We start from the raw sequence: 24,615 nt of genomic DNA on the forward strand, positions 1-24,615 counted from the left end.
CAGAGAAACAGGTAACGAGGTGGTAATTGGCAGATTTGGATGTAAATCTTCCCTGAACCCAGACCCCAAGCGCTTGAGCGCTCTGTCCTATTTCAGAGTTGTTCTTGATCTCAAACACTAAGCAGTGTAGATTCTTCATTATTCCGTTCCTTCCCCCAGTGGTGAGCAAGGAGGAAGTAACACTGGAACATGCATCTCAATATTTTTCTGGCATTATCCAAAAATGTTGTTTCTCAGCTAGGCACCGAATCCTGGCTTTCAGAATTGCAAAGCAATATTACCCATTGAAGATATGCTGGTGTGGTGGGAAAAGTATTACAGTTTGAACAGCAGCTCTCCTGCCTACCTGCCATGTGACTACAGAACAGTCTGAGAATCCATTTGACATTGACTGAGCACCTACAGTGTGCCAGCCAGTGTGCAAGGTGCTAAGGAGGGTAGGGGTGAATCTGACCCAGTCCTATCCCCCAGGAGTCAGAGTCCAGCGAATTCACTGAGGTGCTATGTGCACAGTGTCGTGTCCCACACAAGGTGAGCACTGAACACGTGTTGATTATCAGCCTTCTCAATGCAGTTTGTCCACCATACAGGATGGGACTTCCTGGAGAGAACATCAACACCCCGTGGGAAGTTTGTTCCATTTCCTGATCAGATACTAGGTTGGGGTCCCTCTCATGTGTAAATAGTCAGTGATGTTACTATTTAAAAATTGGCCCCCATCCAGCCAAGTCAGAATCTACTGATGCAGACACTGGCCCACAGTGTCTGTGTCATTATGGATGAAATGAGACACTCACAGAGACTACCAAGTCTGGTGGAGGAAAAGGGACAGCATGGCTTTTCTCTCAAGGGGAGCAAAAGCCGCGGCCTCCACTATGATAGGCCTTTATTGGGTTTCTCTGCCCATTACATGATGGTCCTCATTTACTATGCACAGGTTCACTTCAGGTGGTTACCTTTTACAGAAAATAAAGGAACCAATGCTGCTAATTACATCACAGAAGAGGGATATTTGCAAATGAAAAGGCAAAAGTGGTTGAACCAGTTATACTCATCCTTGGAAGGTTTAGCATGGATTTTAGGGAGTTACTTTGCAGTAAATGTCCTCAGTTCAGGGTGAGGGAGTTTTAGCAAAAGGCAAGACTCATAGCAGCCTAGGTACATTGCAGGCCTGATCCCCCACAGGAAAACCTATCCGTGGGTGTGGGTCCTGTGCATCTTCGAGTGGGAGCTGGGCCCACACCACACAGAACGCCCTCCTACAGTCAACCACTTAGAATCAAGGTAGAACTGAGTTGACTCTCCCTATACCAATTAAAAATTATAATATCTCTTTCATAAGCAGTAGGATAGCACAAGTTTGCATATTTTCTCCTGTCAATGTTGGAATGGTTTGGTGGTGGGGTTTTTTTTTGTTTTTTTTTGTTGTTGTTTTTTTGGCATGCTGTTTGTTCTCGAGCTGACATTTATTTTATTGTATGTATTTTATTTTTTAATGAAAGGAGCATCACCATTGCTTGGTTTATTTGCTTTCAAAAAGCGATGAGAATTTTTTAAATGAAATGAATCAACCATTGATGGCTCTTAAATTTTACCTTCTCCACAAGTACATGCTCTGAGGTACCAGTCAATATTTATTACTGGGCCTCAGATCTTGGACGTTCTGTCTATGGCACTTGAATCAGTGTGTCTCAAGAAGCCCACCCCTGGGAAGGTGCTTGTTTTATGGCACAAATGAGACTGGATTTTGTACTGCTAGAGGAGAGGTGTTTTGTTTTTCATCGCTGTTATCAGAGTGCCTTCTGCATGCCTAATGAATGAAGACACGGACCCCCAGTGGGGAAAGGGGCTTGCTTGGTATCAGTGTATTAGAGTTGAGTACCATAAATCTCACTTTCTACAATTTCTAGTGCCATTACAATTTCTGACAGTGAAGAAAATCATTGAAATACATTCTTGTGAATATTAGGTATGGTATTATATGCTCAATTTAGCTTTTTGTTTTATATAATTCCTCTCCAAGTGGAGATATGTTGTAGCTAAAGGGCCAAGAAAGCAAGAAGTTTGGACCCCTGTAGGTTAGTCTCAACCTCCGCTGATGGAGCAGATAGCTTTGGATGACTCTGGGCCCCAGGTTTATTTGGGGGTCAGGGCTGGGATTGGAGCTCGTGAATCTAATTGTGATCTCCTTGTGAGACTGGGAGTCCCTCGGGGCTGAGAACAGATCTCTCGCATCTATTTCATCACCTAGTACAGTGCTATGCACATTATAAAAGTGTAATAAACAACCGACGAATTGAAAGTTAAGTATTCTACTTGTTCTTTGGAGAAAAATATATATGCGGATTTTTTTTTGTATGCTTAAAGTTACTGAGAGTGGATCTTAAGCATTCTTACCAAGCACAAAAATGTTAACTATGCGAGTTGATGGCTGGGTTAATTATCTTGATTTTTGATGATCATTCCATGATGATATATATATGAAGGGGACCCAAAAAACCTGAGTTTATTTATTAAAAATTGTATATTTATTCTTATACATTTAAACCTCAGTTGCCCTCAAAGTACTCTCCATTTGATGCAATTACCTATTAAGATATTTTTTTTCCACTGCTCAAAACAGTTTTTGAACTTATTGATTTTGATGTATTTTAGTACTTCTGCTGTTTTTGTTTGACCTCTTTCCCATCAGCAAAATATTTCCCTTCGAGGACTTTTTTCATCCGGGAAAATACAATAAAGGTCTCTCAGGGCAACATCAGGTGAATAGGGAGGGTGGGGCATGGGGGTCATGCCATTTTGGTCAAAAACTGCTGAACACAGCACAGTGTGGGCAGGTGCCCTCATAAATCGCCTGTCATGAAATGGGCAAACGTGTTGAAAGAGTCTTCAAAAAAAATTTACTGAAGCTGAACACAGCTTGTCACAACACCACCAGCTTGCACACTGATCCAGATGGTTTTCTAGAATGCTCCCCTAGCGGGGGAAGCCTGTGCGTGTTCTACAAGGGGCCTGCCCTCCAGAAGATAATTCCATTTTGGGGAGAGTCCACCCCGCCACACACATCACATTGTACACTTTAAATATATACAATTTTATGTATGACATACTCCTCAATAAGGTTGGGGAAAAAATGAGGCAGAGATCATTTCCTGTTTATCTTGTATTTGCAGCATCAGGAGAAATCATAGGCATTCAGTAATTTTTCATTAACTCCTCCCATTCCTCTTTTTCTTTCATCCTTCTGCGGAAATTTATTGAATGCCTTCTAAGTGCCAGACACTTGGGATACATCAATGAAAGAACGTGGTCCAGAGGAGACAGAGTTATGTGTACACGCAATCACAAAATACACAATACTCTGCCAGTATGCGCTAACAAGCCTAACAGGCATGAGGTGTGATAGCTCATTGTGGCTTTGGTTTGCATTTCCCTGATGGTTGGTGCTGTTGAGCATCTTTTCATTTACTTGTTGGCCCTTCAGTATGTTTGTTCATTTTAAAATTGGGTTATTTGTTTTTGTTTTTTACTCTTGCATTGTATGAGTTCCTTGTGTATTCTAGATATTAAATCCTAACCAGATATGTGGTTTGCAAGCATTTTCTCCCATCCCACAGGCTGTCTTTTCAGTTTGTTGATGGTTTCCTTTGCTTTTCAGCCTGACGTGGTCCCACTTGTTTATTTTTCTGTTGTCATTTTTGCTTTTGGCATTATATTCAAAAACCTCTTGCTGAGACCAATACCAAGGACCTTACTGTCTATGTTTTTTACTAGGAGTAAAGCCACGTTGACTTTTAGAGCTAGGTTTATTATCCAGAATATTGATCACGTGAAGGAGAGACAGGGACGTGAATTCGTGTTCCGTTACTGTGGTAACAAATTGCCATACGTTCAGTGGTTTATAGTGACGCAAACTTATTATCTTAAGAGTTCTGCCAGGTAGAAGTTTGTTCTCACTGGGCCAAAATAGAGTTGTTAGCAGGGCTGCGTTCTTTCTGGAGCCCGTAGGACAGAACCTGGTTCCTTGCATTTTCCAGCTTCTGGAGCTGCCGCTTTCCCTCGCTCACGGCCCCTCCCTGAGCCCACGACCCAGCATCCCTCTGACTCCAGCAGAGGCTGTCTGCCTGTCTTACATTACTTTACTTATTTTTTAAATTTAAATCTAATTGGTACACAGTATTTCATTAGTTATATTAGTTTAGGTGTACAGTATAGTGATTCAACATTTTGTTTTACCTTACAGTGTGATCACCCCACTAATTTTAATGATGATCTATCATTATGCAAATTTATCACAGTATTATTGACAGCATTCCCCTTCGCCTTTTTCACTCCTCTCCTCTCCTGCCCCCTTCTGTCAGCTGTCTCTTTAGTTTCTGTTCCTGTGCATTTGTTTTTGTTTGTTTTGTTTGCTTGTTTGTTTTGTTTTATTAGATTTCACAATAAAGGGAAGCTGTACATTGTCTTTCTCTGTCTGAGTTACTTCACTTGGCATGTTACCCTTATCAACCATGTTGTTGCAAATGGCAAGACTTCACTCTTTTTTTTTTATTGCTGCATAGTATTCCTGTGTGTGTGTGCATATAAAGGCTCTCTGCTTTTGAGGACTCAAGACCTGTGCAGTTAGATTGGTTCCCCCTGGGTAACCCAGGATAATCTCTCCATTTCAAAGTCCTTAATCAAATATGCAAAATCCCCGTTGCCATGGAAGGCGATGTATTCGCAGGTTCCAGAGACAAGGACTTGGACTTTTTGGGGAGCCATTGTTCCATCTGCCACAGGACCCAGATGTGGTGTGCCAGATTCACTGTCTGCACTTCTTGTGCTCGTTGCCTCACCTCACTCTTTTTTTCTTTTTAGTATTCTTTTTTTTTGTATTTTTATATTTTTTTATTGTTGTTCAAGTACAGTTGTGTCTGCTTCCCCCCACCACTCCTCCCACCCCAGCCATCCCTACCTCCCACCCTAGATCCTACCTGCCTTTGGTTTTGTCCATGTGTCCTTTATACGTGTTCCTGAAAACGCTTCTCCCTTCTTCCTCCCGTTATCCCCTCCCACCTCCCCTCTGGTTACTGTCATTTTGTTCTTAATTTCAATGTCTCTGGTTATATTTTGCTTGTTTGTTTTGTTGATTAGGTTCCACTTATAGGTGAGATCATATGGTATTTGTCTTTCACCACCTGGTTTATTTCACTTAGCATAATGTTTTCCAGTTTCAACCATGCTGTTGCAAAGGGTAGGAGCTCCTTCTTTCTGCTGCATAGAATTCCATTGTGTAAATGTACCACAGTTTATTGATCCACTTGTTTACTGATGGGCCACCTATATTGTTCCAGCACTTATTTCTTCACTTTTCCTTGTGTTTGGCCATCCATTTCTTACTCAGTTCACTTAAAAGCTTTCTCTTCTCAGTTCTGAACTATTCAGCCTCTGTTAGCACGCAGTACTGTTGACTGCTTTCTCCTGCTGAGAGCAGTGTCACTAGCCAGGCTGTCTAGGCTCTGATATTGGCCGTGACCTTTGGCAAGTTACTATCTCACCATAATTTTCTCATTTGTAAAATGAGGATAAAGAAAGTGCACATACCATGTATGCTTGATATGATGATTAAATGAGTTAATATCGTTAACACTCTTAGAACAATGTGTGTCACATGGTAAACCCTCAACAGACACTAACTACATTGTTGCTGTTATTTTGGTTACTCTGTTGATATTCCCTCAGGATTTCATCTGGGATCTCCTTTCTCCAGAAATTCCACGTGTTTCTCGGAGCATTGGCATTACTGTCTAGTTAAAGAACTGCGGCCAGAAACATTCCCACATGCCACACCTCTGTTTCCAGCAGAGCTGGGTGAACATTTTGTTTGGATGTCTCAGGGGAGCCAGAGAACAGGCATATCCAAATCTGAACACAACATCTGAGTAGAGACCGAATGACCTTGATGTTTATTATTTTTCTTAAGCACAGGAGTATTGATGTCCTCCTTTCGATTGTAGCAGGTAGCTACGTTAGTGCTGGGGAAATGCCTCATCCGTTGACTGTGAGCTCCGAGAGTGCAAGGACTCTGCCCTTTACTCTCTGCATCCTCCTTGCTTCGCAGAGAGGAAGCTCTTAACCAGTGTTTATTGAATGAATTTATCAATAAACAATTGAAGATCTCGAAAAAGAACTCCTTCCCAAGGTATTAAGTTTGAACCGTATACTTGTAATTGCCTACCTCCATCTTGTTCGCATCCTTTAATATCACCTATGACAATACAGGGCGGGGCAGAAGTAGGTTCACAGTAGTTCCTATGGGAAATAATGCAGTAATTAATAATGATACAAGAACAAACTCAGTGTTTGGCATACTCACAGCTTACATCTGCCTTTGCGCTGCCCTGTATTTTGTTATCATGTGATAAGTTTGACACCTCCCTGTGTCTGCCTGGACAGGGGGCGCAGTGTGCCTAAGTCCACAGGACACAAGGGAAACCCCATAGCTTTCCCGAGGTGGCAGGAAGTCCAAGGCTGTTCCCCATTTCCCTGAGAGAGAATGTAACGATCTAGGACAAGTGCAGTATCACAGGATGAGGTGAAGTTAGATTAGCCTTCAGAGTAGTGAGAAAAAAAAAGATGACCTCGGCTAACACAAAATGAGAAAGTCTTGGGAGATAAAGATGAAAGATAGCAAACGTGAAGTCCCTGAGAGCCTTTCAGTGATGATGTTAATTTATGAGGATGTGGAACCATTCACTGTCAAAATGGAAAGAGATGGCATTCGAAGGTTCCGCTAATCAAGATTCAGGTAGATTGAGCTCGGGCTGCGAACCAAAGTGTCACAGGTTCGATTCCCAGTCAGGGTACATGTCTGGGTTGCAGGCCATGACCCCCAGCAACCGCACAGTGATGTTTCTCTCTCTCTCTCTCTCTGTCTCCCTCCCTTCCCTCTCTAAAAATGAATGAATAAAATCTTAAAAAAAAAGATTCAGGTAGAAACGCAGTTCCAGTAAATGAGCAGATGTTAATGAAGGGACTTTCTATGTTGCAAAGGCTAAGGAAATGACAAGATGGCCAAGCACCCAGCTTCCAGCAATAGTGAAGAGTCTTTACTATGTTTAAAGAGATAAAAGTAATAGTAACCTAGCTAGGGAGGGAGCCGCCCAACAGAAATGCTGAAGCAGGGAAGAATGACAAACTCTTTCCTCCCATGCTCCAGCGTTTGCTGGTGCCCTGACAGCCCCACCCCCCATGGTTGAAAGCCTGCTGACTGGGCTCAGGGAGGGGGCACTGGTGATGTGTCCCAGGGCACCTCTTTCAGGGCTCAGCTTCTCCGGGCACAGAGTGGGGAGAAGGACAGAGAGTGGCTTGAGCTGAGTGGGTGCCAACAAAATAGCATTGGTATGAAGGCCATCTCCAACCTTTTGGCTCAAAAATGAAAAGGAGCTGCCACAAATGGTAAGGGTTTTTGTGAAGTGAAATAAGGCAGCCAGAGAAAGACAAATACCATATGATTTCACTTATATGCAGAATCTAAAGAACAATGTAACCAAGCAAAACAGAAACAGGCTCATAGATACAGAGAACAGAGTAGGGGTTGCCTGGTGGAGAAGGTGAAGAGACTGAGAAGCACAGATTGGTGGTCACGAAGTAGTCACGGGGCCGTGAAGCGCAGCGCAGGGAATACAGTCAGTAACACTGTGGTAACTACATACGGAGCCAAGCCGGTACTGGAAATACCAAGGGGAGCACTTTGTAAAGTTTTGGTTGGCTGACTGCTATGCCGTACACCTGAAACTAATATACAGTCATGTTGAATGTAAACGGTAATAGAAAAATAAAATTTAGAAAAATAAAATAAATTTAGGAAATGGAAAGGAGCCCATGTCAGGAGATGAAAACCTTGTAAATCCATCCCTTTCGACTTTAGCATTCAATGGTTTTGCTTATTGACAAAGGCAGTGGATTATCAAAAAGGACGAGGAAGTGAATGTGAGCATTTCCCTGTCTTAAAATCCATTTCTACCAACATATTTGCTGCATAGCATTATGACATAATGAGTGGACTCTGTTAATAGGTATTTAAGTATTTATCTATTCCCTTCTTAATAGGCATTTTTTCTAGTTTTCAATATCACCATTCGTAATAGTAATTGTAGTTGTAATGCTAGTATTATCAGTTATAACTGTGACACTAAGTACCATTTTTGAGTGCTTGTCACGTGGCAGGCACCATGCTGTGCGAACACATACGCTGGCTAGTCCTTATCCCGAGTCTTTGAGATATTAATTTAAACTCCCGTTTACAAAGGAAGAAATTGAGGCATAACTCCTAAGGCAACCATAACTCACCAAAAGTTACACAGCCACCACTCCAGGGAGCTGGAATGTGCCCCAGTCTCCATTCTGCAGGGAAGCCCACCTTTCCATCACCTCCCTGTGTTACAGAAAATTCTGAATGGAACACGTTTGTACGTAAGTCTTAATATGTCTGATCATGTTCTTGGGGTTGCTTCTTAGGAATGGAATTATGGGTCCAAGCGTATAGTCTTATTTTTAAGTGTTAAGGAATAACATTTAGTTGCAGTTTGAAATGTGTTAGATATCTATAGAGGGAAACATTCTTTAGGCAGGAACTCATACAACATTTACCAAATTGCCTAATTACAAATGGTGAGATAGCAACGTCTGAGAGCCCATCTCGTCAAAGTCCTCACCAGCAGTGACCAGCATCATTCCTGGAGTTTAAAATCATGCTTCATGAAGGAAGAAAGGCTCACAGGGGTGATTTTCACAGAGGATAGTAACTGATGGCCTGGAGGAAATGGGGGCAGGAGAGCAGACACAGTTCTGCTGTTCAAGGCTCCCTGGTTTTACCGTTTCCTTGCCCCTAGCCCCCATACCTACCGGCCTCAGGCCTCGGCTCCCCTCCAGTGACTAAACATTCTCCAAACAAAGTCAACATAACAGAAAATTTGAGAGGATATGAGGAGGTTAGTTGATGTCCTGTTCCCCTGCTGTGTTCCACACTTGCCCCTCTCTCCCTCTCTTCTTTTCTGGAAGCGTTTACATCAGCACCAAATGTGAGCCGTGCGTGATGACGTGATGACAGCCATTCAATGAGACCCAGACTCAGTCCAGTCCCTAGTTGAGAGCACAGATGTGCAGGCAATGACAATGCAGACAGGTGTCTTTGGTATAAGTATGTACCGGGTGCTAACAGAGTACAGGGAAGAGACATGTCAGCATAGGGTAGTGGGGGTGAGGGGCTGGGTAGGAGATTGAGGACAATGGAACTTCTTCAGAAGGACAATGAATAAGCTGATTCTAGAAGAATGTGTGAATTGGGGGTCTTCGGGAGGACATTTCAGGCAAGAACAAGAGTGTTTTATTTGTGAACTCACCACTTATGACTAAGCTGTAACCACTAGTACCTTTTCATTCTGCCTGATAAAGACCATCGCTGGGGCCGTCTCTGTCAGTTCTCTGCTGGGTACCAACAGCCCCAATCTCAGTGGACCTTTGCCTCTTCTGCTAAGGGCTGTTTGAGCAGTGGGTGTCTGAGCGAACTTGGCCCAGGAGAGAGGGGGCGTGGCTCAGGGCTTCGGGTCAGGTTGCAGGCTGTTTGTTTTGGTGTGTCTCATTTTGAGCCTATGGCTGCTTGGGACGCGTGCTTTTCATGGTGATGGCAGAAACAGGAGAAACCAAGCCAAAACTATGCAAGCACATTTCACGTCTCCACTTTCATTCACTCACACCCCCTTGGCCAGAAGTTCTGATGATCGACTCTAAAATCTGTGGAGCAGGGAATATATTTTCTTTCTTTGCTGGGAAGTGCTGATGGGTCAGATGGCAGAGAGAAGATTTGGAAAATGGGGGACAGTAACCCAGGCTGTCACTGTGGTTTCCTGAAATGAAGTCCTTCTGCTAGAATTCTGTAGCAGGGGAGAAATGAGACTCTAAATCAGTCCCAGTTGCGGGAGAGAAAGAAATTACAAAAAAGCCATAAAGAATCTAGAGAAATCCCAGAAATTTATCTCCAGTGCATTATATTGAATTCAAGGTTAAACTTTCTTATAGGCTCTTATTCTTTCTGATTCTGGAGATTCTTCATATAGACATTGAGCCAAAAGTGGAATCTGGGTAATATGATATCTATCTAGTCCTTGGCAGTTTTAGTCTCTTTTCAAAGTGCTTGGCTGCCTACAGGGTTTTAGAGAGATGACTGTCACAAAATTGCAAATAAGGGCGACTTGGCAGGACGTTCTTCCTGGTGTTGGTGTGCCGGTGTCGCCAGATTTGTGTCATGTGCACAGTGCAGCAGGACCGAACAGAAGGAGGCACGGCCCAGCCGAGGACCTGGTGCAGTGGGGGAAGGTGGGGTCGCAGCAGCCCCTGTCACCAGGCCGCCTGCGACTCAGCAGTGCTCCGGCTTCAGGCCTGCCCAGGGGTGCTCTGTGGTTTCATCTCAGCATCGGTGACTGCCCTGCACTGCACCCAGGCTGTTCCCCACCTTTTCTGACTCATAGCTCCTCAGGATCCATCGGCTCTGGGTCCACCTGAGCTTGTCCGACTGAGATGGCACCAAGTCTGCCCCTCTGATGGGAGTACACCCAAGCTAATGATGAGTGGTACCCTTGCTAAGGGTGTTCTGTGGGTTTAAGTCTTTCTTCTCCCTGGGGTATGGGAAAGTATCAGCCTATTTTATACACATTTTATAAAATGTGTTTTAAACCAAATAAGAGAGAATGTTAGAAAAGCTCCGGAAAAATTGGGGCAGTAAATCCAGACTAGAGAGTAGCCAGGAGAATTCTCACCTCCATTCTCTCAACGTTCCAACAAGAGAAAGGGCTACATTTGCCCTTCACTTTGTAGTTCAAGCTAACAGAAAGAGAAAACTAGACATAAACAGCCCATTCCACAGATGACTTTTTTTCTTAATTAGGGGTAGGCGAGTCTGATGTTTGGCTCCTGGTGGCGACAATTGAAACACAGCATTTCAGCGATCTGAAAAAATAATGTATCTAAGAAATGACAAGGAGAGCGATGCAACACGTAGATGCGGCTGCCGCTAGTTGTAAAACAGTGACAGAACGACAAATGTTCCTGTGGCACAGAGCTCTTCTGAATCATAGGCGTGACATTTAGATGAAAGCAGATCACTTTTACAGGCACACTTCCACCGTGCGGCGCAGCCAGAGCTAGTCACCCTGGAAGCCGGCCAGAGAAGGAAGGAGCGGAAGGGTTTTATTCTATTGAGGAAAATGCTAACATTTTAGAGAGGATGTCTGAGGCATAAAGAAAATACATGAGAAGCTTAAACGAAATACACACTTTGTTTTCTGTTATCAGAATATTAAACATGTGTTCTGTTTCTGTGGATCCACTGAATTTCTCAGGAGGAGACTCAGTCCCAGTGGGAAAGGTGGGCTTGAAGTTTAGGAGATAGAGCAAAGCGGGAGTGCCTTTGGGAGCTGACCAGGCAGAGACGACTGCTGGAGACGTGGAGTGTGCACGATCACACTGGAGAGGATGTAGGGGGAGGGAAGGCCAGAGTCAGGCTTTGGGAGATGCTCACTGGAGGAGGCTGACCATGGCTCCCGAATCTATGCCCGTGTCCTAAACCCCAGAACCCATGTATGTGACCTTATTTGGGAAGAGTTTGCAGATGGGATTAAGGTAAGGATTTGGAGATGTATTCTTGGGGTGGGCGCTAAATGCTACCACAAAGGCCCTTATAAGAGAGAGGCAGAGGGAGATTAGACGCAGACACAGAGAGGAGGTGATGTGACGATGGAGACAGTGACTGCAGTGATGTATGTGGTCACAGGCAAAGGACACCATGGAATGCCAGCCCCGGGAGGTGCTTCAGGAGGCAATGGACCAACTCTGTCCCCAGAGCTTCTGCGGGAAACCCGGTGCTCACAACACCTTGGTTTCAGACTTCTAGCTCCCAAACTGTGAGATACTGGTTTTTGTTGATTCGGGCCACCAGAGTTGTGTGATTTGTTACAGCAGCCCGAGGAAACTAATACCTCCTCTTTGGGAACAAGAGAAAAAGAGTTTTAAAACAGACGAGCAGAGGTAATGGTGTGAAAGGCTAGGGCTTAGATGGCGTGAGCATGAAGAGTTGAGGGGAAGTCATTGATATGATGGGAGCTAATGGTGACAGCTAACTTGTCCCCGAGGCAACTGCTGTGTGCCAGGCACTGCCCTAAGCACTTTAGAGGTATTCATTCATTCTTACAGCTCAGTGAGGTATACACTGCGATCGTCCTCACCTTGCAGGTGAGGAAACTGAAGTACAACAAGACTGAATCATGTACACTAGGTAAAACAGGTCATTAATGGTGTGGCCACGTTTAAACCCAGAAACTCTGGCTCCAGTGCCCAGTTTAACCACACAGTATACTTCCCTCTTCTCATTCCTAAAGGTGTGCGTTTCTCCAGGTTCTCATTTTAGATCTTTTCATCATGTAAGGTAGATAATAGGTCTCAAAAACAAAAGTTTTTTTTTTTAAGATATTTTGAGGTAGAATGGAGGGAAGGTTAGACATGACATTACCTGGGCTTCACCTGGGCTTTCTCAGCGGAGCTGGAGAGGAAGTTGCTTGCTGATACTGAGGAAGACAGCCAAGTCAGGCCTCAAGAAACCCAGGGAGGATGACGAGGGTGTAGTGAGACAGGAGGCACTGAGTTAAATTTTTGCTGCTCAGGTGCACATGCTCAGCATTATTTCCTTGACGGGCTCTTGACCCTGCGCTCTCCCTGTGCCCAAGGAGTCCATGTACCATGCCGAATGCCACATGTGGGGGGAGAAGCGGCAGAAGGGGGACTGTCACCCTTCACCTCTGTATGCAGTGTACTTTGTTCAGAGCCAAGGAAGGAACCGGAGAAGTATGCAGTACGACCCCTGCCTTAGAGACTCTTGGGCTACTTGGAAAAATGGGACAGCCACGTGCTGGCAGGTGAATGCCTGGACAAGAGCATTGCCTGACAAAGGTTGATTGCAATGAACTGGGTGTTGACTGTGGGCCAGAAGAACTAGAAGGGCTTCCAGGTGAAGGTTCCAGTTGGTTCTTGCTGGCTAAGGAGTTTGGTAGCCAGTCAAGAATCCGGAGGACATTTCAGCGTGATGCAAAGTGTGGCGCGGGGCATGGGAACAAGAGTTCTGTAAGAGGTTGGGTCAGAGGAGTGCCAGCACTCTGGACCTTCTAGCCCTGCTTCGTTAAATTATTCAGAACCACTGCAGACCTAAAACTATTAGCCTATGTTCTGCTATTTAATTCATTAGGCTACATGGTATAATGGAAAAGAGCTGGGTTCCGATTCTAGTGAATCGCTCATGTGACCTCAGACCAGTAACTTTACCTGTAACTAAGCCTCAGGTTTCCCCTCTGTAAAACGTAGATACCCATTCTCTGTCCTTTAGGGTTGTGATGAAGCATTAATGGGATAACAATCAATATCTAAGCACAATGCCAGGTCAATATTGTGTGCCAGTATTTTTAAATGTAATTAAGAACAAATTGGGTGATGTAATTTATTGGCTGACAATTCATCTCTGAAGATGTGACTGCTGCATCTTTTGTAAATGTTAATGTTTTCATCTGTTTGAAGTGGATCTTCTGTCTCGTATACTGTTTGTTGATGTATCTCTCCTCTCCCTGGACATGGCCATTGTGTGAGCAGAGCTCTGGTGTCCCATGAAGGCCCTTTGTACCTCTTCACAGGTGTACCTCTGTGAGCTCCTAACACCTGGAGGGCCTGAATGGCTTTGCCTCAGGTATCAGGGGTTCCTCCCAATTCTCCGGCAATATGCTCATTTTCCTCATATCCATCCTGTCTTGGTAATAGTCATGAATTCTTTTTTTATTTTTAACATGTCCCCATGATGTCTATTATTATGTATTATTAAACATGGAATTCAACAGTTTCAAGTACCTGTGCCAGTTATTTCCACTGTGTAATTTTTATTCTCGTTTGTCATTTCGTGTTTCCTTGAGAGGAGTTATGCAAGAGCCAGAAGTGCCACGCTGACTCGCATTTGTGGTCCCTTCAGCCCAATACTCCTCCACAGAAGGGACAAGATGAAGTGTTTTGGGCAGAGCAGCGTATTTCATATTCGCAGACTGAGACTGCACGTACTATCTGATGTTGCCTTATAAAACATCTCTCCCAGCCCCTTCATCTGCCACCCGAAAACCTGCCTGCCTTCTTCTGGAATATTGATGGGCCCACAGACATTCATTTTGCACCTGTTTGGAAATGTGGAGCAATACAGCAGCGGTAGGGAGCACAGAGGAGTGGAAGAATACCAGGCTGTTGCTGGGTGGTGTTAGTTCTGCCCATAGAGAGAGACACCAGGAGTTTAATGATGTACTTGCCTGGGCACCTGAGCACCAGAGCAGGGCACGCATTGCCACGGGGAGGCTGCCAGGCTGTCTGTCTCCCAAGGGGTCGCCCAGCATGACAGGCCTTACCTGGGTGAATTTCCCAAGACCAAGGCACAGGCCCCTTGCATATGGGCTTAAAAACCATATGGGGTTAAACCTTGGGGTTAAACTCATACCAAGCAGGTCATGGGGAGTAGACATGGGGAAACCCAAGATGCCAGTTTGCTAGCCCACACTGAGAACCCTGTCTGCGTCACTCTCCCTGCCTGGGAAGCCGCATCCTAATATCCTAGCTTGGTGAGCACTGTCAGAGCAAGGGCACTTAGGTGGATAAAGGAGGGTAAAATTGTGTGTCAGGACCATCTATCTGGCTGTGCATTTGGGACTCTCAAACTTTGAGGCTGTTGCCTGGATGGACACTGCCCAGTTTGTCTCCATTAGACTGATTTTGTTTGGTGCTTCGTTTTATGCTTCCTTGGCTGACCAACCCTCATTCTGATTCAAGTCATCCTTTCTTAAAATTTGTTAGAATTTACAAATTGGCCCTGAGTCATATCTCTCCCCACCCCTTGGAGAAATGTAAGGCAACCCTTCATACTTCTCACTTGATCCATGATTACTCATTTACAGTGTACCTCTGGACAGCGTTTTTATTTCCCTCATGCCTGGGTTTTCCGTAGGTGTCTCACGACAGCCTTCCAGTCCTGGTCCTATGTAAACTGAGGGTTTGACCCTGTTGGGCTCAGTGACCTCATCTCTGTATGGCACCAGAGTAAATTCTAACTTGAAATTGCCACCTTCAAGTTTGAAACGGGTCTCCTCTCAAAAAAAAAAAAAAGTCTGTGATTTTGTGAAACTTAGCTTTCCCCTATTAGATGGCATGATTCCTGACCGTGTTCTCCTGGCTGGTTGGCATTGGTAAGACCAGCACGTTTCCTTGGGCTTTTTTAAAGAACAGATCAGGATTCAGTTGTTCATGACTTTGCATTCCAGCTGTCCTCAGAGCGTTTCTCTGGACAAACTGTATCACCTTTCATATTTCATTGAGGCTTCTAAAATGATTTTCTAATTCTCTTTTCCATCAGTAATTTATTGGATGAAACTTTTGCAGGAGTGTCCAGCCTGCGGCTTGTGGGTCACGTGCGGCCCAGGACGGCTATGAATGCGGCTCAACACAAAATCATATATTTACTTATAGCCCTTTTTTTGCTGATCAGTCTTTGTTAGTATCTGTTATTTAATATGTGGCCCAAGAGAACTCTTCTTCTTCCAGTGTGGCCCAGAGATGCCCAAAGTTTGGATAACCCATTAGAGTGAAGAACTTTCTCTTGTCAACTATTTGGTTACCTTGAAATACTGTCAATGAAGGAAAGGCAGGTCAAATGCTTGCTTCTTTCCCTTATCAATTTTTGAGTCATGAATTGTGATTTTGGCAACTTCCATTGTTGATCAGTATGTTTTTTTAAAATATATTTTGAACTTGGAATTTGATGTATTTCATATGTACCATTACAGTAGGTAAGATCCATATAGATATATAATCAATGTAATTTGGTGCAGTTAATATTGGTTTTGATGAGATTGACATGCTTCAAACTACTCTAGCACATACAAAGCAACCCAACAACAAAGAAAGTGATACATATAGAAAAAAGGTTGGAAGAATGTTTTTTCTCAACTTTATGAAAAAAGCTTGATGTATCTTCAAGCTAGGTAGTGGGTTATGGGGTTCATTATACTGTTATTTTTGCTTTTGATAGGTTTGAAATTTTTCTAGGTAAAATACCTCTAGAAGTACTTAATTCTAAGGTCATCAGAGGTGTAAATTTGAGTTTAGTTTTCAACTCTGGCTTCTACATGAATCCTGTGGAGAAAGTTCTTTGATTTAAAAAATGTTTATTGTTATTCTATTACAATGATCTCAGCTTTTCCCACTTTGCCCTCCCCCACTCAGCCCACCCCACCCCCACTCCCACAGTCAATCCCCACACTGTTGTCCATGTCCATGGGTCATTCATACATGTTCTTTGACAAGTTCTTTGATTTTTATTGGAATTCCAGCCTCAAAGCCCCTGGCAGTAGCATGCCAAATTTGTACATATTTCCCAGGATTCTGGAAAGCATTTTAATATTTGACTTCATCGGATCCCTGTTTATGAAACTCCTGTCATGCTCTCTGAGGTTGACCACTTTTGAATGCAGCAGTGTTCGGGCAAATGATGTAATCTGAAAATCTGTTGGTATTATACTTCTAGCATCACTAGCAGAATTTATAAGCAGAGTTGCTTATGCTCCATGGATGTCATGCCCCAAAATAACCTGGCATTTTAGAAGTTCTGAAATGACTTCTTCAATATAATGGTGCTGTTTCTCATTCCAGGTTTAAGTTTATCTATTCATGGGGCTGAAAAGCGTTTGCAAATCCATCAACGGCGAAGTGTGGCAAGCCACCCAGGGTCCCGTCGCCTGCCCGTGGTCAGGCATTCCTCACTCCCACCAAGTAGAAGGTCAATAAAAATGGAGGCAAGCTCTTCTGGACTCACTAATGGGAAAACCAAAGTCTTCCGCCCAGGTAACGCATGGGGAAATTTCAACAGGGACCCACGTTAGCGGCAACCTAAAACAGCCTGTGTTATATTTTTATCATCGAATTACATCATAATTCCAGTTAGGCTTGCTTTTTTTTTTAAAGAGTCATGCTTCTTTCTCTTTGCTCACTTGAGTCAGTGGTAAAAATGTCACCAAGACCAGTCAGAGGAGGGACAGCTTGACGTGTCCAAAAGGTGAAGGCTATGCTTTTCCTACAGCGGTAGCGTCTAAATGAAAATTCTGAGTGAATAAACTTGCTCAGTTCAAACCAGCTTATTGTATAATAAAACAAAAGGTATTTTTGGCCTTTTTCTTGATAATTTGCTGTAGAATAGACCAGGGAGAAAGTCAAATGGAAAACACCCACATGGAAGCCTAAGATGCCTGGTTTGACTTGCCTACACTTTCCTGAGATTAGGGGATCACGTTAAATTTTGAGGCTATAGGAAGCATTTTAACGTAAAAAAATGCTGAAGTGTGTCCATATCAAAGCAGGTAATTGTAATAAAATGGTTTTATTTGCTTGTTTGGAGGAGAAACTCATTTAAGTATCATTCATTCATTCATTCATTCAATCAATGTACTGAGTACCTGCTACATGCCAGGCATTGTCTTGGGTGATGAGGAAACATGGGTGAACAAGTCAACTTTAATGTCCATCTGACTCAGAAACATTGAATTTGGAGGGAATTCAGCAGTCATTTAGTATACCTTTCACCCAATCCTGATTCCTGTGTGTAATGTCCTGGCAGGAGGCCATCCAGCCCCAACTAAAGCAAGCCTCCCAGCTAGCCATCTCCCCCTACAACCTTGTTTCCTAACTGCACCAAGAAACTCCAGAGCCATTGGGCATAAATTACTGCAGATTTCTTACCCTCCATCTCCAAATGGGAGTATCTCCGTTTATTCCCATCCTTCCCTGCTTTCCTACAGTTTTTAGAAGATGAGGGTCCTCCCAATGACCTTGAATAACCCTTTACTTGTAACCTTCACCTGTGGCCCTGGCCACCCCTCCTTCTCTCCTCTTCCCCCTCCCTACTGTTGGCTCTTTCCCCTCAGTCCATGAAATAGATGTAGGCCTCTCCTGTTCTCATCATGGTCATTTGCTGCTTTCTCTTTTATTTGCCATCTCCTCTGCCACTTTCCCCCTCCCTTCTAAGCCAAACATCTCACAGAATAGTCTACCCACGTTTCCTCTTCTCTCTCTCTTCCCAGCCAGTTTTCTACCTAACACTACCTCATTTCTAGCTCCTCCATTCCATCACATCTGTTTTTGAGGTCCTTAGTGATCCCTTTTTGTCACAGCTTGGTAAGTGGCAGACTCTTATGACACAGCACATCAGAATGGACCACCACTCCTTCCCCAAACCATGTACCCTGGCTTCCACAGAGTCTTCTTTCGTGGTTCCTTTCTTCTTTCACATGTAACTTTTTTGGTCTTCTGATCTTCAGCATCTCTCTCCTCTTCTTGCCTCCCATCTTGGAAGATCCTTTATACCAAATCAGTAATGGTTCATCTCCACCTTGATTATGTCATTCACCCTGCTTGTCCTGCTGAACAAAGGGTAAAGCATAAATCTCTTAGCATGTTAAAAAGAAGTGGCCTTTGTGATTTAGCCCCTATTGCTTCTCATCCTTCCTTTTTTCACCTCCTTCTGCCTTAAACTTTACTGTATCAGTCAAGGTTCAACCAGAAAATCAAGACCAGTAGAAGATACATTCTAGAAACTTATTGCAGAGAATTGGCTCATGAGTGTGAGGCCTGTCGAGGCACATCTGAAATCTGTAGAGCAGGTCGTCAGAAAGTGCAGGCCAGCACTGTCGGGTGCCGATGGCGCTGCTGTCCACAGGTGGAATTTCTTCTTTTTCAAGGAGGCCTCGGCTCTGCATATAAGGCCTTTCAAATGATTGAATCAGTCTTGCCTAGATTATCTAGGATAATCTTCCTTATTTAATTTCAACGGATCAATACTTGAACCACATCAGCAAAACCCCTTCACAGCAATACCTAGGTTGGCGTTCCTTGAGTGACTGGGGACTATGGTCTAGACCCCAGCTGTGTTGGCACATCAGCTGGACCATTAATCACCTTAATCAGACATCTGATCGGACTGACTTCAGCTCGTCAAACACCTGGTGCTGTTTCATGTCTCCCCACCTTTGCTCATGCTGCTCTCTCTGGGATTCCCTGCTTTTGCTCCCTTATATTTTAACATTTTTAAATTACTTATTTCTCTACCATCAGGTTTTCAAGGGTGGAAATTCTGGGTTATTTATATTTGTATCCCCAATAAATATGTATAAGGTAGGACTGAACTGAACCATCATTAGCTGGTTTTCAGACTATTAAAATAGGTTTCTTTGTAAACAAATATTTCTAGATTTATGGGTTATTGGTGACAAATTACAGTAGTTTTCTAATTGTTCTACATGCCTTTCTTTTAACAAATATTTATTGAGCGTTTATTAGGTTGCCTGATATCCTTCAAGTACTTGGGATACAATAATGAGACAGTCCATATACCTAGCCGGGAGAGACAGACAATACAAAAACATAACAAATGGATAAAGTACACAGTGTTTAGGAAGAGAAAAAGTATTATGGGTAAAAGGAAAAGTAGGGGAGTCAGGGGTAGGTTTGCATGTTGCAGTTTTAAATAAGGCGGTTAGAGGAGGCCACCTTGTGGATGGGGCGTGTGATCAAAGACTACAAGGGGCTGAGAGAGCGGCATAAGTGGGCAAGTTAATTCCAGCAGAGGGCTAGGCAGTGGACAGGCCCCAGCACAGGGGTAAATCTGGAAGTTCGGGGAACAGCAGAGACCCCTGAGTCTGAAGTGAGGGGAAAACATCAGCTTAGGTCAGCAGGATCACACAGAGCAGGGCCATGTAGGCCATTGTAAGGACTTTGAACACTGTGAAATGGGACACTTACAGGGTTTGGAGCAGAAGAATCCTATGATCTGACTTATATTTTAACACTGGGTATTGTTTGAGAATAGACTGTAAAAGGGGAAGGGTCAGACAGGAGGTCACCGTGCAATCCAGTCAAGAGATGGTGGTCACTCCCACCAGAGAGTGGGGTTGCAGAAATGGTGGTGAGAATTTGGATTCTGGGAAGACTTTAAAGATGGGCCCACAGGCTTTCCCAATGGACTGGATGTGGCATAAGAGAGAAAGGAGTCCTAAGGATGACTCCAAGGGTTTTGGTCTGAGTAAATTGGATTAGTTTCCAACAGAGAAGGCTGCAGGGGAAGCAGATGCAGTGGGTTTTAAGGCAGAAGTAGGGCCTGGGCCAGAAGTCTGATTATGAACCTGAAAATGCTGAGAACTGGCAAGAAGATCAGATAGGTGGTGGGATAAACATGTCAGGAGTTTGAGAGATTGGTCTGGAAAGGAGATATAAAATTGACTCTTGTTCACATACAAATGGTCTTTGAAACAGTGAGATGAAAAGAGATGACAAAAGAAAGAAAGAAAGATGAAGAAGGAGAGAGGATTAAGAGCTGAAATATGGGCTACTCCAATAGTAAAGGTAAGCGAGAACGTGACTCAGCAGCAAACAAGACCAAGAAGGAATGTCCAGCCAGGATGGAAAGTAGCCAGAAATGATGTGTATTGGAAGTTAAGAGAGTTTATCAAGGGAGGAATGATTATCTAGCTTAAATATTGCTGAAAGTCAAGAAGTCAAAGACAAAGAACTGGCCATTGATTTCAGTAAAGTTTTAGAAGATGGGTGGTGCTTTTGATAAGGGCAGCTTTGGTGAAGTGGTAGCGATGAGACCCTGATTAAAGTAGATTTAAGAGGGAATGGAAGGATATGAAGTGGATACTCTGAATATAGACAACTTTTTCTTTTAAGTTTGCCATGAAGAATAGTGAAGAAATAGGGGAGCAGCTGAAAGAAAAGTAAGGTCAAGAGAGAGTTTCCTTTCCAAACAGCAAATCTCTAGCAGATAACTCATGGTGTCGGAAAGGGGAGAATTCATGATGTGGACGTTGGTGAGAGGGATGAGAGCCGTGCATGATGCCATCATGAATAGTTTCCCTGTGGTAACAGATGGGAAGGGAGGGTATGTGGTTGCTAGCAGCATGAGGAGGAAGGATCTAAGAAGTTCTCTTCCCACTGTGTCAGTTTCATTTGTAAGGTGGGGAGCAAGGTCATCACTGAGAATGAGAATGGAGCCAAAGAGAGAGAGAGGCAGAGAAAGGGAGGGAGAGAGAAAGAGATCCCAAGTGATGATATGATGAACAGAACATTTGACTATTGGTCACATTCAAGGGCTGTTTGAGATTTATGGCCGGATTAAAGTAGGGCTAGTCTCCATGGTTGCGTGTTTTAAAGTGTTTAGGGAAAAGGGAAGAACCGTGGTCTAAAGTGGTATTAAGACTCAAAGAAGTCTTCTTAGTTCTCATCATGAGAAAAAATTCATAACTGCGTATGGTGACGATGCGAACTATTGTAGATGTATTGTGGTGATCATTTCTCAATACACACAAGCAGAAAGTCATCCTGTACAGCTGGCACTGCCGACCACATTCAGGCAGACACTACCCCTGCTGGACCCTATAAAGCTAATTGTTTAGCACAGAATTCTAATTAAATAAAATTAATGTTAAACAAATCACAATTAGAAACCTATTTGTTAAAGTACATATTTTGGAACAACAACTCATCATGTAATAACAGTTACAAAATACCATGGTCTACCATAGTGGATATGGATAGCGGCCTTTTCCTTTTTTTTTTTTTAAACACTGGGAAACATTCCAAAGCTTTAGGCTGTGGATGTATACCCTTTTTTTTGTATTTGCCATTCACTCTAGCTGCTGCTTTTCTTTCTTTTTTTTTTTTTACTTTTTTTCATTTAATCATTTTTAATTTTTATTCTATTGTAGTTGTCCCAATGTTTACCCCTTTGCCCTCCTCCATCTATCCCACCTCCCCAGTCAATTCCCGCACCATTGTCCATGTCCATGGGTCATTCATTCATGTTCTTTGTCTAGTCCTGTCCCCTTCTTTCCACCACTGTCCCCCTCTGGTCACTTTCAGTCTGGTCCATGTTAATGTATTTTATCTATTTTCTCACTTTCAATGTGCCCTGACTTAACATTATATCCATTTTGTGACCTGTTAGATTGTGCAGACTCCCGTTTTGAGTGTTTGTTTATTTATTCTAATTCAACTCTAGAGGCAGAATATTTAGGCTGAAATAAAAAAAAACTGAAAAAGTTATATGACATATACAAAACTCTGGACATTAAGCTTGTAGGTGATATTTATTATTAAAAGAAATCAAGCTGGAAGTGACCTATTAATAGTTTCTGGAGACCTCTCGGCCCCTTCTTCCTCCAGCTTGCCTGCATTCCCCATCCAAACAGTTGAACAATTTTATATCTACAGCGTGACGGGTCAAACTGGGGAGGAAATGCCCTGACCAGTGTGGCTCAGTAGGTTGGAGCCTGGTCCACAGACTGAAGGGTCACAGATTCTGTTCCTGGGTCTGGGCATGTACTGGAGGCAACCCATCAAGGTTTCTCTCTCTCATTGATTGTTTCTCTCCCTCTCCCCCTCCCTTCCACTTTCCCCTCTTCCTCTCTCTCCAAAAGCAATAATAATAATAATAATAATAAACACTGAAGAGGGAAGAAAACATTTAGATCTGGTTAGAGGAGCAAGTCTCACCGAGAAACTCTGAAATCTTCCAGAATCCCAGGTGTAAGATAAGAATAGCACTGACATTTGCTGGGAGCGAGCAGTGATAACTGTCTCGGCAATTCACTCCCCGCAGTCACTGACTGCCGCCTTTTCTTTGACTGTTATAGTTGCCAGAAAGATCCTTGCTTATTTTTACTTTAAAACCGCCATTTCAGTGGTAAGTCGGCTGTAATGGGATGACACTAAATTTCTCAAATCTTTGCAGTAGTAACAAATTCAGGAATTAAAAATTTCTGTGTGTGGGGTGTGTGTGTGTGTGTGTGTATATTAGCATATATGCTACCCCCATTATGCTATCATATATTATGATATCATAATTTTTAATCCCCAAATCCTAGATCTTAGAGCATGTGATATTATCAAACATAAGCCTATTTTACTTAGTTTATTACATCATTTGGGGGGGCAGTATTTGTAAACAGTAACGACAGAAATAGTCCTTAGATAACTTTATTTGTAATTATTTTTTAAAAGTCACAACACTTAAGGTCCTTTTAGTTACTTAAAGCCTCCTCATTCTGAACTCAGTGGAAAAGTTCTCAATCCACCACAAAGAAAAAAAGAAAACCACACTCAGCACACACACACATTCTCACAGACACACACACGTACACACTTAGAGACACAAAACGCAAACAAAAGTCAATCTGTATTGTATTTAACAAATGATGTATTGAATATAAAGGGCCATTTCAGTATGCTTTTGCAATACGTCGGTGGCATTTCAGCCAGTCATCCGATTGTTTATTTATCGCGCTTCCTCTTGTAAGGTGAACTACCTGTTTTGTTTCTTAAGATCAGGTTGTGTATGTAATAGGAAATGTAACCCTTTATTTAATGTCAGGTTTTCATTGCGCAGACCTGAAGTCTTAGTTTTTTAAACGGGTGCACAAAACAGTTTCTGTTTATGAATATCTCTATGACTCATTCTAGTAGGGGATGAGCCTATATGTCATAATTTAAGCACTGGAAATTCATTCACTCAAGCACCCACCCTCCCCTCCGCAACAGTTAAGGTAGCAGCTTAACTCTGTTTGTCTTTAAAGGGTATTTTAGACTTGCGACTTGGAAAGCAAAACCTAAAACAGAGCAAGTGACGCTCCCAGGTACAAGACCGCTGTGAAGTTTTTCTTTCAAGGTGTGATTTTTTTTTTTACACTGGCTCCTACTTTATTTTTTTAAATAACGGAAGCACATGGCTTTATAATTTAGTGTTTTTCTATCAAGATGGTACATTTCACTGTTTAGAATCCAGTGACACTGAACAGATAAAGAGCTGTCCTTTAAAACATTATAGATGATGTACCACAATACTGTACATTTGTATTCTCTCTCTCTCTCTCTATATATATGTATATGTCTTCCTTTCTCTTTTCTAGTTAGAGCAAAATAAGGAGGACCAGTGTCCTCACTGGATCCACTACAGCAGGGACCAGGCTTAAAACTTGACCAGCCTGGGCACTACTGTGTTTGTGACACAGGCTTTGTTTGTGTATAGCCTGGGCACGACTGTGTTTGTGCACAGGCCTTGCTACGAGGGCAGTCCCTTTAAAGACAAAGAAAAGTGCACTTGTCTTCTTTTAAACATACTTCTTTTTGCTTAAAATCTGCTAACTCTGTCATATACTCCACCAGTCCCAGGGACTCACCTTGGAGATGAGCTGGTTCCAAGTCTTTGCTGTGTATAAAGCATCTGCACATTTTTTGTAAGTTCTTCATTAAAAATGCATAGCTTCTTTACCTGAGTTCAGAAACAGAGGCTAGACATAGGGGGATTAACCCCTTCAAAACATACTCCAAGTGCAAAAGAATTTTTTTCTTTTCGTAGAAGTGGGCTGTAGGTGGTTCTGTTCGGGTAGCAGTGGGGTGTGTAGGGTCTGTCCTCTATCACCCAGTGATTTCTTTCAAGAGCCTTTAAGGGGCCTCAGGTGA

General features: G+C 43.1%; 1 protein-coding gene across 7 annotated transcripts in view; it reads left to right on the forward strand.

Moving 5' to 3' along the window:
- Positions 1–24,615, forward strand: part of ANO4 (anoctamin 4) — a 341,656-nt gene that overhangs the window by 141,145 nt on the left and 175,896 nt on the right. For all 7 annotated transcript variants that reach the window (XM_036019465.1, XM_036019462.1, XM_036019463.1 and 4 more), the window contains one exon: positions 16,759–16,950. In XM_036019465.1, the coding sequence (XP_035875358.1) occupies positions 16,759–16,950 (192 nt within the window). The remainder of the gene's footprint in view (positions 1–16,758; positions 16,951–24,615) is intronic.

Source organism: Phyllostomus discolor, chromosome 2 (assembly GCF_004126475.2).
Source record: "Phyllostomus discolor isolate MPI-MPIP mPhyDis1 chromosome 2, mPhyDis1.pri.v3, whole genome shotgun sequence".
In the NCBI taxonomy this organism is placed as follows: domain Eukaryota; kingdom Metazoa; phylum Chordata; class Mammalia; order Chiroptera; family Phyllostomidae; genus Phyllostomus; species Phyllostomus discolor.